Source organism: Dromiciops gliroides, chromosome 6, assembly GCF_019393635.1.
Source record: "Dromiciops gliroides isolate mDroGli1 chromosome 6, mDroGli1.pri, whole genome shotgun sequence".
In the NCBI taxonomy this organism is placed as follows: domain Eukaryota; kingdom Metazoa; phylum Chordata; class Mammalia; order Microbiotheria; family Microbiotheriidae; genus Dromiciops; species Dromiciops gliroides.
In genome coordinates, this window is record NC_057866.1 from 2,273,488 (window position 1) to 2,288,000 (window position 14,513).

Genomic DNA, 14,513 nt, shown 5'->3' on the forward strand with positions numbered 1-14,513 from the left:
TGTGGGAGAGCTTAGGCTGCTCAGAGAGGCTTCAAATCAAGGTTAGTCTGGTTCCTACAAGTCCCCGACGGACTTGGGCCACCCTTGACCAACATCACCAATGGATGGAAGGATCCCGGGCTCCCCGGCCCTCCCTGAACTATCCCAACCCTTGTGACAGCCCAGCGTCTGTGTTATTTGCAGATTACCACCCTCAGGAACCGGATTGACCAGGCCCAGAAGCAGTGAGTAGCCTAGCCCTGCTCTAGCCCAGTGCCCAGAGCCCGGGCTGGGCCAGGCGGGGCAGGGAGATCAGAGACTAACTCAGGGGAGCAGCCGTCACGCCCCATCCTCCACTCTGGGAGAACAGTAGGGAGCCAGGGAGCTCCAGGGGGCCAGGGAGAGATCAGATCATTCCTGCAGATGCACTGAGTCAGTCTGACTCCAGAGAAGGGTCCTGTACAACCTGGCCATGGACACTCAGCCTCATCTCCCATTCCCACCTGGCCCAGAGCCTGGGCATCAGTGACGGCTGGGACCCTGGGCCAAGAGCATTCACCCACTAACCGCTTCATTCCTGTTCCTGGCCGGATGCATCAGAGACAAGGGCAGCCTGAGAGGAAGACAGAGCGGGGGCGAGGGGCAGGGACAGTGGGAGCAGGGCCCCCGACCTTCCCCTGGGGCTGAACTGTGCCCCTTGTGATGTGTACAGACGCCAGGGGCCCCTGGGGATCTGGGGGCATTGGGCAAGAGTTCAAGGCAGTTTAATCAGCCCCCTAGGGGCCCAGTTGGCTTCCCCTTCCCCTCTTGCTGCCACCAGAGGCCCTGGTAGCTGGTGGGTCCCCAGGGCAGCCCTCAGGACTGAAGGTACCAGGGGTGGGCTAGCCAGGTCCCAGACTGACTACAATGAAGCTCCCAGAGTGTTTGGCCTCCTTCCCAGACTGGGTCCCCAAGATGGTGGTCTAGGAGCAGCTCTGCCAGGAGTTTGCTGTGTGACCCTGAGCAAGTCCCCTTCCCTTTTGGGGCCTCAGTATCTCCCTCTGTGAAATGGGCATAAGAAGCCCTCACCCCACCCCCTTGGGGGAGCAGAGGGTACTAGAAAGCTTCGGTGAAGATTTGGGCAAAGATACCCTTTGGTGTTTCCATCTTCTTATATGTGAAGTTGACACTCAGGCCAGTGCTGGGTGAAATAAACATGGCCCCCACCCCCTGGGACCTTCAGTCCCCTGTGTCCGGGCCTCTCGTCAGCTTTCTGCTGATGGGGCAGGGAGGAGACAGGTTTGGGGGTGAGCTCAGATTCTTGGTTTGGAAAGGTGCAGGCTCTACCACGCCTCCCCAAAGGGGGCTTAGGCCCTTGTCTCTGGTGTAGGTGGTCAGGGGTCGGCACAGACCGCTCTTGGAAAGAGCCGATTGGCCGGCAAGGTGTGACCGTGTGTGTCTGCGTGTGACCACGTGCCGGCGTTGATGGCTCCTCCCGACACAGGCACTGAGTCCCCCTGGGGAGACAAGCTCTGTGGATGACTTCTCAGGCCCTCAGCAGAGAAGGTCTCCTCACTTAGGGGAGCCCAGACGGCAGCCCCTCCCCAGCACGCATGGGCTAGAAGCCCGGCCTTCCCCTCCTGCCTTCTGCAGGGGGGCCTTCCTTACCAGGAGGCAGGGTGGGTAGTGGGAGAACTGCAGGGTTTGGAGGACCTGGCTGGGAATCCCAGTCCTTTGCCTTTGCTGGCCCTCAGTTTACCCATCTGTAAAAGCTGGGTATTGGGCTTGGTGACCTCTGAAGGTCCCTTCAGGACGGAATGCCATGAAATGAAAGGTTCTTCAGTGCCATGAGTCCAGGTAGGAGCCGTGTGTCTGAGGAAGGGAGCGTGGGGAGCAATGCCCGGTCCCTCCTCCGCTTCCCAGCTCCGCCCTCCTCAGACCCCCTAACTCCAGACTAACCTGCTTGGCAAGGGACAAACTCAGCCCTGACCAGGGCTGGCCCAAGCACAGGTAAGTAGAGACTGCTCAGCCCCCTCCCCAGCCCCCTCTTTGGGGGAAGAGACACAGGCCTTCCAGCGTGGGTGAGGAACTTTTCTGAGGCCTCCAGCTTGGTCGAAGGCAATCCCAGGTTACCCTTGGAGTCTCCTGAAGGGATGAGAGAGAGCTCAGGGCCAGGGATGGGGCTCAGGGCCGGGGATGGGGCTCAGGGCCGGGACTGGACCAAGTCTGGGGAATTGGGCCTAAATATCAACAAGAGAAAATGAAGGGCTGGAGGTGAGTGTTAAGGCCCCCGGGGGTGTTTGGGGCTCTGACCCAGAGGCGCCCCCTGCCCCAGGGCTGGTGCAGCCCCAAAGCCCCATTGCCTGGTCTGGCCCCTCCCCAACTGCCCCAGGGCTGACGTGCTTTTCCCTTCTCCACTTGTAGCAGCAAGAAGGCCGGTGCCAAGGGCAAGGTCGGTGGGCGCTGGAAGTGAGGCAGAGAGTCCGCCTCCAGAGTGGAGATGGGGAGATCACTCCGCTGCAAACCGCCCCTTCAGATGCTGCCGCCCACCCACCTCCCCTTCTGCCTCTGACCCCCAGAGAGGGAAAGGGGGAGCCTCAGCGAGCCGCCCGACAGACTCGACGTCCCCCTGGCTCCCAGACCCTCATCTGCTCCCAACCTCCCCCCTCTGCCAGTCTCCCCCTCCAGGGACTTCCGGGCTCCCCTCAGCGGGGCTTGTAAATAAAGCTCAAACGACCCCTTCTCTGCCGTGTTGTCTGTGTGTGGTGGGGCGGGGGGCTGCCTGGAGGAGGTGGGCCCTTCCCATTGTCATGGGCCCAGGGCACCCCAGAAGTTCTCTGGGGTACATCAAAGAACCTTCTCCTAGAGAAGCTAAACCAGAGGACCAACACGCCTAGAGAGATAAACTCCCAGCCCCCCACCCTTCATTCTGGTTTCCTTCAACCCTGGGGCAATGGGATTGTGTAGCTGCTGCCTTTGTGTCCAAAGGAGATGGCTTGAGATCGGCAGCCGCCCCTCACCCAACTCCCCCACTAAGGGAACTTTCCACAGTCAGATGGTCACCGCCATCCGCCCTCTATAAAAGTACCTGCCAGCCTTCTGCTCGAGGAGACTGGTACCTCAGAGCCACACTCTGTGCCATGCCTTCTCCCCATGAGAAGTCCAAGGACTTCTTTCATGGTTTCCCTTCCCTTCCCTTTCCCTTCCTCAGCCCTGAAATAAACTTCCCTCTTATTCTAACTGCTTTTGTGGGCAAGAGGGTGTCATTCTTTAAAGAGGAATTCCTAAGGACCCCTACCCAAACCCCCTACCCCATATTCCCCATGAAACCATTTTTTTTTTAGTGAGGCAATTGGGGTTAAGTGATTTGCCCAGGGTCACACAGCTATTAAGTGTTAAGTGTCTGAGGCCGGATTTGAACTCAGGTACTCCTGACTCCAGGGTTGGTGCTATATGAACTGTGCCACCTAGCTGCCCCTCCATGAAACTATCTTGTCTACGTGGCAGCCAGGGGTGCCCAGTGGGGTGGGCACAAGACAGAACTCAAGAGAGTTCCGGGAGCCAGGCCCAGCTTGGGAACTCTAAGGGCTGCGGCGGTCCAGATTGCTGTTTGGAGGGGGGTATCCCCACGCATCAGGGTCCATTGGAGGAAGGAGGGCTGCGCCAAACTGCAGGGGGAAGGGCAAGGGCTGATCCCTCTGCTCCCACGCATCCCGTGGGCATGACCGAGACCTCTCTGGTCCTTGGGACTCTGTAGAGCGAGTGCTCAGAATCTCAGCCTCCTGCCCCAAGACCCTGCCAGCTGGGCCTCCTGGCACCCCAGTGGGGGATTTTCAGCATCAGCCAGTAAGTGCAGTTCTAGAGGGACAGAAATGGGGCTGGCGTGGCTCTGCCTGCCCCCTGCCCTTCTCCCTTGGCCTCTCACTTGTCGGGCAGGGCAGGAGGTGGGGAAAGAGATGGAGACCTTCCAACATGTGTGAGGAACTTCACTGGGCCCAAGTGAGACACCCCACCCCCACCCCCACCCCCCAGGCCTGTGGTGGCTGTGCTTGGTTTTAAGACAGACCAGCATCCTCCCGGGCAACATCTTGACTGGCACTGGATACCCGGATGCGGGCAGCTCTGCCTCACTCCCTTCCTGAGTCCAGAGGATGGTGCCACCGTGGCTGCCCAAGCCCGATGAGGCCCAGCAGCAGCACAGAGGCAGGAGTCGGGGGAGATCAGTCAATTCTTAAACATTTATTAGGCGCCCGCTGTGTCCCCAGGTCACAAGGGGAAGTCGGGGGTTGGGGCCCACTCTGCCCACTTCATAGACGAGAAGCTAAGGCTCCGAGAGGGGGCCTGGCCGTCCTGTCTTTTCCTGGTCGCCTGCCTCAGTTTCCCCTTTGTTCCTGTGGCTCTCCTCTCTGCCTGGAAGGTCTGTCGCCGCCCCGCGGCTGCAGGAAGCTCTCCCGGAGCGCTCTCAGCCATCCTCTGGCCAGATCGCGCGCGGGACTCCCGCCCCCACCCCGACTTTCCCCTGCGCCCTCTCCAGGCCCAGGCAAAGCCCCAGGGAATCCCTTCCTCCTAGGCACCGAGGGCCCCGGGACCTGGGACTCAGCTTCCTCATGCCTCCCTCTAGGAGACGGTCACCCGGCGTCCGCCGCAGGTGCAGAACAGCCCGCTGGGGGAGGGCACCGGAGACAAAGGTGCGGAGGCAGGAGCGGGGCGCGGCCTCCGTCCGCCAGAGGGCGATGCAGGCAGTAGCCACGGCGCAGGCGCGGCAGCCGGCCTCGTCCCTCTGCCCTACTTCCGCTGCCGACAGGAAGTTCCGGGAGCCGCTGTCAGAGCGAACGCGCGTCATGGCCCGCAACGTTCTGTGAGTACGAGGCGGCCTGGGACCTGGACTGGGGCGAGAGCGGGGGGGGGGGGGAAACCGAGGCCCTGCCCGCCCACGTGACCCCGGCCTCCGTGGCGGGGCCGGCTCCCAGCCCCCCCCGGGGTCGCCGCGCCGAGCCCTCCCTCCCCTGCGTGGCTCTCGTGCCTTTGCCCGGGTTCCCCCTCCCGCACCCCCGCTGCGCCCCCTGCCGGCGGGGCCCTGCCCCTCCTCCTGCCCTTCTCGCAGGGGCGGGGCTTGGGCTGAGGCCACGCCCCTCCCGAGAGGCCCCGTGGCCCAGGGACCGCCCTGGCATACCTGCCCCGACGGTTGGCTCACTCAGCCACCTCCATTCATTTGCTCATGCATTCGTTAGTTCACTCACTCCCTCGTTTGTTCATTTATTCACCGCATCCCAGTAGAAGCCCCTCCGCCCCATCTTGTCTCAGACCCCAGAATTCCCCAGGGGCAGCGAGCTTCCTCCCAGAGCTGACAGCGAACACAAGGGTTACCTCGTTCCCAGCTGAGAAATTCTCCCCACCCCCCAACATTTCCCTCACTCCTGCTCAGAGACCATCCTCTGTTAGGACGTTTGCGCTGAATCAGCCTGCCTCAGTTGGCCCAGTCCTGCCCTGGCTGCAGCGTTGGGGGTCCTGGATTCAAATCCTGCCTCTGATTTTGGCCCTTGGTCTCCATTTCCCCATCAGTAAAATGGTAGATGGCCCCTGATTTCCATGGTCTTGGGCAGAACAGTTCCCACGTAGTGTCCAACCATGGGAAGCATCAAGGGCTATGAAAAGAGGCCTTGATTTGGAGGGTGGCCTGGAGTTCAAATCCTGGCACTACCATTTCTGACCTCCTTGCCTCAGGGTCCCCTTCACATCAGGGTCTGCGGCCCTCTTGTCCCCCTTAAACACACCCAGTATGGACGCCCAGCCCAGCCCCCGCCTGACTCCCCTTGCTGGACATTATCCTTCCCAGGGGCCTCCAGGTGGGGCTGAGCAGGGGGCAGGGTTCCTCTCGCTCTGATGACTGTTGGCCTTGCAGGGTCACTGGACCCCTGAGGCCATATGTGTAGGCTCTGCTTGTGAGGCACAGCCACAAAGATCCCGGGGTCCTGGTGGCCTCTTCTCTCATTCGGGCTCTTCTGCTCATTCTCCTGGTGGGGCTTGGGGCCTCCTCAGAGCGAGTGGAGGCTCCTTTACTGTCCCCCATCAGCCACTGGGGGCTGACCTTTCCAGAGAGGCTCCAAAAACACTCTCCATTCACCTCATTAATCTCTTAGTGTAGGGACCAGGCCAGCGTGTGCAGCAGGGTTTTTGGAATTCTAGCCAAAAGATGGGGTCACAAAAATCTCAAATAACAATTTTATACATTGGCTGGGACAGGCCCCCTAAAAGCCCAAGCCCACCTTCCACAGGCAGCTGGAGGCCCATTTCTTAATGCACATTGTTATTTCTCCTCTTCTGTTTTCCACTTAGAACCCCTTCAGTTAGATTCCCAAGGCCCTACCCAGCGGACTTTCACTGGACTGTTGAGCCTCTCAAGTCACCCCCTGAGATTTCTCTGAAGGGCGCCCCATCCTGGGCCAGGAGCCTGAGTACGCTCCAGAATTCCATCCGTCTGGCCTTCTACTGATCTGTCTGCCTATCTGTCCTTCTCTCCATCCATCCATCCGTCCATTCATCCACCCGGCTGGCCGTCCATCCATCCATCTGTCCGGCCATCCGTCTGGCCGTCCGGCCATCCATCCATCCATCCACCCAGCCGGCCAGCCGTCCATCCGTCCATCCATCCATCCATCTATCCATATGTCCGTCCGTCTGTCCGTCGGTCCGTCCATCCATCCATCCATCCATCCATCCATCCATCCATCCATCCATCCATCCATCCATCCACCCGTCCGTCCATTCATCCGGCCATCCATCCATCCATCCATCCATCCATCCATCCATCCATCCATTCATCCATCCATCCACCCGGCCATCCACTGATCTACCTGCCTGCCTGTCTCTCTATCTTCTGTTCATCTGTCTAATCCATTCATCCACCCATGTCTGTCTGTCTCCCTACCTACCTCTCTGTACCTACCCTTTTCTCTCTACCAGTCTGTGTCTATCCATCTCCTTTTCTTTCTATCCATCTGGATGTTTACTGTGTGTTGGGCCCAGGGCTGTGCCCTGGAGGTCCAAATAGATGGGTCAGCTGGGTCTGCTCTCAGTCCAGTGGGGAGATAGCACCGAGGGAAGCCTTCAGCTTCCAGGCAGACGCACCTCAGATGGGGGAGTGGACGGCCAGGCCTCGTCCTTTATGTCATTGCTTTGGTGACGTCAGGTTGGTGCCTGATGTTGACTGCACCAAGGGCTTTAGGGCTCACTCATCGTCCTAGCCAGAAGTCCGAGAGACCCTCCAGCGTGGGGTTAGATTCTGGGAATCAGTTTTTAAAACACTTTGCTCTTTGTGTTTCACTTAACTGGTTCCCTCAGAAGTGTGTGTAGTCTGCATATTTAAAGATGACTTAGAGAAGGGGGAAGGGGCACCCCAAAGCCAAAGGAGCCTGGCTGTGGTTCATTCCCATTGCTGTCTAAGGGAAAGATTAGGCCCCCCCCAGGGCCCTTCCACTCCCGCTGCTGGGTCAGAGCCTCTGCCCTGTTTCAGGCGCCTCGGGGAGCCTTGTTCTTGTTCATCCCCCTCCCCCCCATCTGCTCCTCGGCTTGCTTCTTTCTTCCCAGGAAGGTCGGCCTCAGCCCCTTGCCCCAAAGCGGCCAGGGGCTCTTTGTGCCAGGTGCCTTCCATGGCTTGACCCAAAGTCCACTCTTGGCACTTGCAGGCCCAGGACAGACAAGCTCATGGCTGACAAGCCATGGCCCCCAACTCAGCAGTCATGAGGTGCACCCCTCCCCTGGACCAGCCATTGTGCACCATGGGCATCAGCCACCAGGGGGAACATGGGAGGCCGCTGACCGCCCTCCTGCACCATCCCGAATGGCCACCGGAGGGCCTTGGGGGAGCAGAGTCCAGCCTGGGCGTTTGCTCAGGCCACAGCCGGCAGAGGTCTCTCTCCTGCTGAGCCTGTGGGCCTTGTCGGGTCAGCAGCAGGAGTGTGGGGGTGAGCCCACCTGCAGTCGTTCATGTTGGGGTGGGAGAGACCTTCGAGGCCATCCTAGGGCTCCACACGCTTCCCTTCAGAAAGAGAAACTGAGGCACGATGCTTTCCCGCATTCTCCCAGTGAATCGTGCCTGGGGTGCTTTGTGTGTAGTGTGTGCTTGAGAGAGGCTGGACAGGTGAGACCAGGCTGGCCATTGCAGGCAGGGTGTAGACGAGGAGCCCCCCAAAGAACCTGGCAGGGGGAGGGGGCTGACCACCAAGATAACAAGTCAGGGTCTTTCTGGCAGGTACCCCCTGTACCAGGCAGGAAACCCTCAGCTGCGCATCTTCCGCACCAACTTCTTCATCCAGCTGGTGAGGCCCGGCACAGCCCAACCAGAGGACACTGTGCAGTTCCGAATTCCGATGGAGTAAGTCCTCCAGGAGGGTGGGGGGCCCCTGGCCCTGGAGGCCTGGCAGGGCACAGCTCTGGGGTTCAGACCCATTCCTTGGGCTACGGAAAGACCCAAGAGCAAGCTCAGCAAAGGTTCTGGGGTGCAGACGTGTGGGGCCTTGAGTGCCTCTCCCGGGAAGGCACTGGAACTCCACACCACGGGCCTCTGCCCTTCTCCTGCCCCATTCACTGGGCAGGCCCCTCTGCTCCCATGGGGAAGAGGGCCAGGTCCCCTGGACAAGGCGGCCTCAGGCTTTGCCACTTCGGTCCCAGGGAGAGACTGAATCACAACTGAGACAGGACAGTCTTCCCATCTGAAGCTGGCTGGGCTCAGAGGAAGGCTGCAGGTTCTCTCTGGACACTCGAGTTCGGGGCTTCTCTACGCTGGGGCTCTCTGCCTGGGAGGAGGTCTGGGCAGCATTCGTTTGCTCCTGGGCCTCCCCACGTCTGGCCAGGCCCAGCTGACAAGCTAGAAAGGGAGGATGCAGGTTTGGGCTCTTGGGCGCGGCCCACCCAGTCCATCTTCCCCGGTGTCGGACCACAGGGGCAGCCTGCCTGGTGAGGCAGGTGCCAACAAGGGGGCCCCAAGGGGCCTCTGGGACTCTGCAGTGCTCCCTGGCAGCCCCCTGGGCTGGCATGGTCCTTGATTTCAAGGTACCTTCTCTCTCATCTTGTCTGGGATGCAGGATGACCAGAATCGACCTCAAGAATTATCTCCAGAGCATCTACGGCGTGCCCGTGGCTGCTGTGAGAACACGCATACAGCACGGTGAGTGTGGGCTGCCTCTTTTCCCCGGCTCTGGGCTCTGCCCGCTAGTGACCAGGTGGTGGCACTTGTGGCTCAGGAGAGCAGTGGCTATCCAAGGCCCCCCACAGCCCCAAGGCGGGCTTTCTGCCTGATTTTGTCCCAGGGGCCCCCAGGCCTCTGACACTCTGGGTCTCTGCTCCCTCGGCCTCCCAAGTGCTCCCATGTTCCAAGCTTGCTCAGGCTTCAGACCCCCAGAAGGGGGTGCCCTTTGGACCAGGAGCAGAGGGAGGCTGACAGCCAAAGGGTGGCAAATGCCGGGGATGGGGGCCCTGGCTTTGGGGCCTGGACCTGAAATCAGGAGTAGGGGGTGAAGAGAGGTCTCTCTTCCAACAGGTTCCAACAAGAAGAGGGACCACAGGAATGTGCGCATCAAGCAGCCAGATTACAAGGTTGCCTATGTCCAGCTGGTGAGTCCAGGGCTGCCACAGGAACAAGGGCGCGAGGCATTTCCCCCGTGTCCAGGGCGAGGAAGCTCTCCCAAGAGGGAGAGCGCAGCCCGGCCTTGAGAGGCCTTGGAGTAGCTGGAGGCAGCGGAACTTGGGTGCAGCCTCCCAGACTTCCAGACCACAGGCCCTTTGGTCATGTGTGTGTCTGTGTGTGTGTTTCTATGTTTGTGTGTCTCTGTGTCTTTGTGTGTGCCCCTTTTGTGTCTGTGTGTGTATCTGTGTCTGTGTCTGTCTCTTGTGTCTCTGTGTGTCTCTGTGTATGTGTATTTGTGTGTGTGTTTCTGTGTCTCTGTATGTGTCTTGTGTCTGTGTATGCCTCTTTGTATGAGTCTGTGTGTATGTCTCTGTGTGAGTGTGTGTGTGTGTGTGTGTGTGTGTGTGTGTGTGTGTGAGAGAGAGAGAGAGAGAGAGAGAGAGAGAGAGAGAGAGAGAGTGTCATAGAATGTGGTTCAGACTTGGGCAAGGGCAGCGGCCCCAGCAGCTGTTGGGCTCAGTGTTTTCAGGGGCGGGTGACCCTGTGGCTGGTGCCTTCTTTGGTCACCCCTGCCCCTACAAGGAAGGTGAGGCTGCCCAAGGGGCTTCCCTTTGTGAGCAGGCCCTTCCGCAGCATGCTGACCCAGGCCCCGGCCCTAAGCCCTGGCCTCAGGCCACAGCAGGCTGGAGGCCTGGGTGGCTGTGGGCCCGACCTTTGCTCTGCTGCTCCCTCCCCACCTCCCTGTTGAAATCTGGGCTGGCCCTTCCCTGCCCAGGCTCTCTCTCTCTCCCTCTCCTTCCCCCTCCTCTCACACAGTAGAGGTGGGTGGGTGGCCTTGGCTTTCACTCTGGCCAGGGCTGGCTCTCCCTTGTTTCGGGAGCCCCCTCCCCTCAGCCATAAGATAAGACCCAAGGAAACAGGGCTGTTGGCCTGGGGAAGGTTTCACGTCAGTTCCCTGGGGTCTCAGCCCAGTGGCTTTGGGACAACCCGCCTGGGGCTTGGAGCTTGGGCGTGGGGCAGGTGAGGGCAGGATCCAGAGCCCAGTCTCTGGAGCCCCTTCTTCCTCTCCCCACCTCCAGCCTCGGAAGCCGATTCCTTTGGCCCGGACCAGCCTCGTGGCCATCCCCTGCCCCAGCTCTCCCCCAGATCCGAATGGGGTCAATGCGGGCCCGGGAACCCCAGTGTCTGTTCTCAGCTGGGTTTCCTCCAGCTAGTCCCGCTTTCGGGGTGGCGGGAAGGGTGGGGAGCGGCTGGCCAGCCAGCACTCCCTCATCCATCCGCCAGATGGCAGTAGTGCTCTTGGGGAGCGAGCCCGGGCAGTGCAGGGCTGGCGTGGGCTTGGGGCGCCTTTGTGAGGAGTGGGGGTGGGCTTGCCTCCTTCCAGACAACAACCGCCTTCTTTCTCCCGCCCGGGAACCCACATATGTGTTTGGGCTGGGAGCCATGGGTGTGTGGCAGCCCAGCCCAGGACCAGAGGAAGCCCCTCAGCAAAAAGACCACTGTGCTAGGGCTGGGCTGAGCCTGGCTGTGGCCCCTTCAGGGAAGGCTACGGTTACCAGGGGCTTTGGAGTCATCTGAGCCCCTTGGTTCCCTCGGGGCCCCCACCCCCCAATCGTGAAAATTGAACTGCAGCACAGAGATCTCACAGCAGCAGCTGCATGGGGCTCTCCTTTTTCAGTGTGTGTCTAATGTCACTGCTCAGGAGGGCTCCTTGATCATAATTTGTAACGGACGACCCCCCAGCCTGGGCGACTTGGCCGTCTCCGGCAGGACTTGGGCCAGCCTGGAAACGGGGTGGGGGGGGGAGCCCGAGTGATGGGAACAGCCTGGGGGTCACTTGCCCTGTCTTTGGGGGTCTTTATTTCGCTTCTCGTTCCCGTTGACCTTTTGCTTGCTCTTTTACTTAGCAGATCTGATTGTGAAACATGTGCAGGAGCGTTGGGAAACAAGGGTTGGGTTAGGGAATGTGTCTAGGACCCTCTTCTCTGTCGCGGGACTCCAAGCCTGACCAACACAGCTTTTGCCCTAATTCCTAAAAACTAGAATAAATGCCTCAGTTGCCCAGATATCCCTCCAAAAAGGGCTTCGGGTTCCTGACGGGCTAAAAGCCCGTCTGCCCAGCTGGCCGGCAGAGAAGAGGTTAAGCGAGCACAAACTCCCTAAAACCCCCGGGTGGGGGCTTTTTCCTCTTCTCTTTGTCCTGGGCTCTCAGGGCTTTGGGTTTTTTCCCTCTCCAGTTCTTTTCCACTGGTCAGCTTTTCCTTTCTCTGTGGAAGGACCATGGGCTTCTTTTCTTTTCTTTTTTTAAGTTAAAGGTTAAATTCTCTACAAGGGAGAAAAGTTCCCCAAGGAACCCTAAATTTCCTGCCATCTCAGCACCCATCCACATGCGGAGCCTTTGTCCCCAGTAGGAAGCGACCCTGATTTCAGCCCAACCCTTCCCTCACTTTTTTGAACTCTTGTAAATTGCCAACTTTGTATTTACATTTTAAAACGTCGTTTTGCATCCCCCTGCCCTGTAGAAAATCGGCCACATAAACCCCCCTGTTCTGGGCAATCAGCCCTGCATGTAAACTATTGCCCTTTGGTATTTTAAAAAAAGGGAAAAAAAGTTTTGAAATGTGTAAGATAATCCTCCTGAAAGCCAGCTACCGAGCATGCCCCGTCCCTGCCTTTCATCACTCTCCGCTCTGACACCCCGCTCCATCTGATCAGAATTTATCAACCTTCAATTCTCAGGGTGTCCTGTGTTGGCCGACAGCCCAAACCCAAACTTCTTGACAAAACGCGGGCTCTCGGGAGCTGGCTGCTCTTGCTTCATTTTACTTATTAAAACGTTCCAGAGACAGCCGGTCTTTCTTTGTGTCCCTTGACCTATCTTGAAATGTCAAGAGTTCTATATTTGCTCTCAGCTCTATTACTGAAATATTACAGATTAAATCAGGGATATTTTTGAAATAAGAAACAATTGTGCAGTTTTCCTATTTGATAGCAATAACATTCCTGAAGCACTGGGTCCACAAGTCAGGGTGTCTTGCCCCCCTCCCTGCCTGCTCTTCCCCAGACCAGACTCACTCTAGCCTTTGTCGGTACTGATCTATCCTGAGTTTCTAGGGAGAAACCTGAAACTGGTTCACTCGCAAAGCCATCTTTGATTTGTAGAGTAGCGTGGCCCGGGAGCAGGGGTGAAAGTCTTGTGGGACTCGGGGTCTGGAGGGCTCCCCGCCGTTAATGAGGCCACAAGCAGGACAAATGCTGCTCAATGAAGAGATAATGTCAGTGAAAAGATCATTGTCCTTGGGGATGATTTCCTGCTGCTAGATGAAAGCGGAGGCCAGAGTCGCTCCGGACACGCTCCGGCTGCTGCGGCAGCCCAGCCGTGTGTCCATCATGCCGAGCAGCAGGGGAGGGGGAGTTGTTCATCATCTCATCTGATTGAATGTGGGGCCCCCTCCTCTCTGCTGCCCTCCCAGTGACTGAGTATGAGGCTCTACTTGGCCGCCCGGAGCCGGGGCTGCTCCAGGGAATGCTGGGTCGGGTGCAGGCACCATCTCTTCTCTGTTGTGTTTTTCCCCTAGGCTCATGGGCAGACCTTCCAGTTCCCAGATCTGTTTCCCGAGAAGGAATCAAGCCCCGAAGCTGGTTCCCTTGATGCCATCCAAAACCAGTTTGTGGAGGATGAGAGACAGAGGCAGAAGGGCGACCCCCGGCGAGGGGGTGTCCCCGACTGGTTCGGCTTGTGAGGGGCGTGCCAGAGCACTGGAGGGCCCCGCACGGGCACTGTGAGGAACACTTTTACCGGGGCAGAATTAAAGTTTTGCTTTGTGGAAAAGGAAAATGAATGCCTTGTTTCCCTTTTTTTCCTGTACACACTGGAGGACTCAGACATAGCAGCAGCATGCCACTATGCTAGGTGGGTCCTTGCTGCTCCTTCCTTCAGAAATATCCCCACCCTCTGTACGGCACTGGCAGCCCCCCTGCCCCATGGCATAGGATGCCTGGGATATGTAAAAGTGGGTGCCCCCCCCCACAGAGACCACTCAGGCAAGGGAGAGCCTGAGGTGGCCTTCCTGGGGCTGGTGCAGAATAACACAGGTCCAGACCAGGGCCCCATGGCCTGTGGTGGATGTGAGCCTGGCCGGGCCTCTGAGGCAGGGCCCCAAAGGGCGGGTCACAGAAGGAGAGAGGAAAGGCGGGGAGAACTTGGAGGAAGCTGAGGCAGCTCTACCAAGGAAGTGTGGAGGAGGCCAGAGGAGCGTCAAGGGAATGGAGTCTGGAGCGGGCATGACGGGCAAGAGGGGCGCGTTTTGTGTCCTGGAGCCTCCCGGGCTGCTTGGCAGTAGCCTATGATCTGGTTTGTAGCCCTGAGGGTCTGGATCAGGGAAACAAGCTCAGAGCGGGGTAGTCAGTGGGCAGAGGCTGGGGGTCCCAGCCAGTGAAGAGAGAGAGGAAGAGCTCACCCTAAGGTCCTAAGGGTTGTGACCAGGGCCCTGTGGCAGTAAGGAGCAGAACAGGACCTGGGCTTCCAGACACAGGCAGCCTGAGGGACAGAAAGAATGGGGCCCTGGAGGACGGGAGGCTGGTTCCTTGTGTCCAGTTGGAGGGTGGCTTCTCCCCAGAGGAGCTCAGGGCCCGGGCCAGTGTGGGTCCTCATATATCCTAGGGAAGGGAGGCCCTTCTGAGGAAGGACCCCACGGACAGACAGGCTGTGTGGCTCTAGTGTCCTGGGCAGTGAGTGCAGACTGTTCACCAGCCCGCCTTTCCTGCTGCCCGGGGGCCCGGCCTTCCTTCTCCTTTTCACAAGTGGCCATTCCCAATGAGGCATCCAGGTTCTTGGGCCTTCACTCTTTATCCTTTGGTGGCTTTGCTTTGGAACAATGGGTGGACAACAGCACGGAGAGGAAGGGTTCCTGTCCAGGCAACTGCCCCC

General features: G+C 59.0%; 2 protein-coding genes across 47 annotated transcripts in view; both read left to right on the plus strand.

Moving 5' to 3' along the window:
• The window catches only part of TNNT3 (troponin T3, fast skeletal type), a 30,811-nt gene extending 28,233 nt beyond the window's left edge, over nt 1–2,578 (plus strand). For 44 of the 45 annotated variants that reach the window (XM_043970212.1, XM_043970217.1, XM_043970218.1 and 41 more), the window contains 2 exons: nt 184–224; nt 2,383–2,578. In XM_043970212.1, coding sequence (XP_043826147.1) covers nt 184–224; nt 2,383–2,431 — 90 coding nt within the window. In that variant the 3' untranslated portion in view covers nt 2,432–2,578. The remainder of the gene's footprint in view (nt 1–183; nt 225–2,382) is intronic. The other variant, XM_043970213.1, reaches the window with a different exon arrangement.
• Nucleotides 2,579–4,451: 1,873 nt separating this feature from the next.
• Nucleotides 4,452–13,421, plus strand: MRPL23 (mitochondrial ribosomal protein L23). 2 transcript variants are annotated; one of them, XM_043973508.1, is made up of 5 exons: nt 4,706–4,816; nt 8,210–8,332; nt 9,042–9,124; nt 9,497–9,570; nt 13,162–13,421. In XM_043973508.1, exons 1-5 carry the CDS (start codon nt 4,800–4,802, stop codon nt 13,324–13,326), a joined length of 462 nt encoding a protein of 153 aa, XP_043829443.1. In that variant the 5' UTR covers nt 4,706–4,799; the 3' UTR covers nt 13,327–13,421. The 2 variants fall into 2 exon arrangements, with proteins under 2 accessions (XP_043829444.1, XP_043829443.1); XM_043973509.1 differs by lacking the exons at nt 9,042–9,124; nt 9,497–9,570; nt 13,162–13,421 and adding an exon at nt 6,295–6,413 and having other exon boundaries at nt 4,452–4,816; nt 8,210–8,333.
• The last annotated feature ends 1,092 nt before the right edge of the window (nt 13,422–14,513 follow it).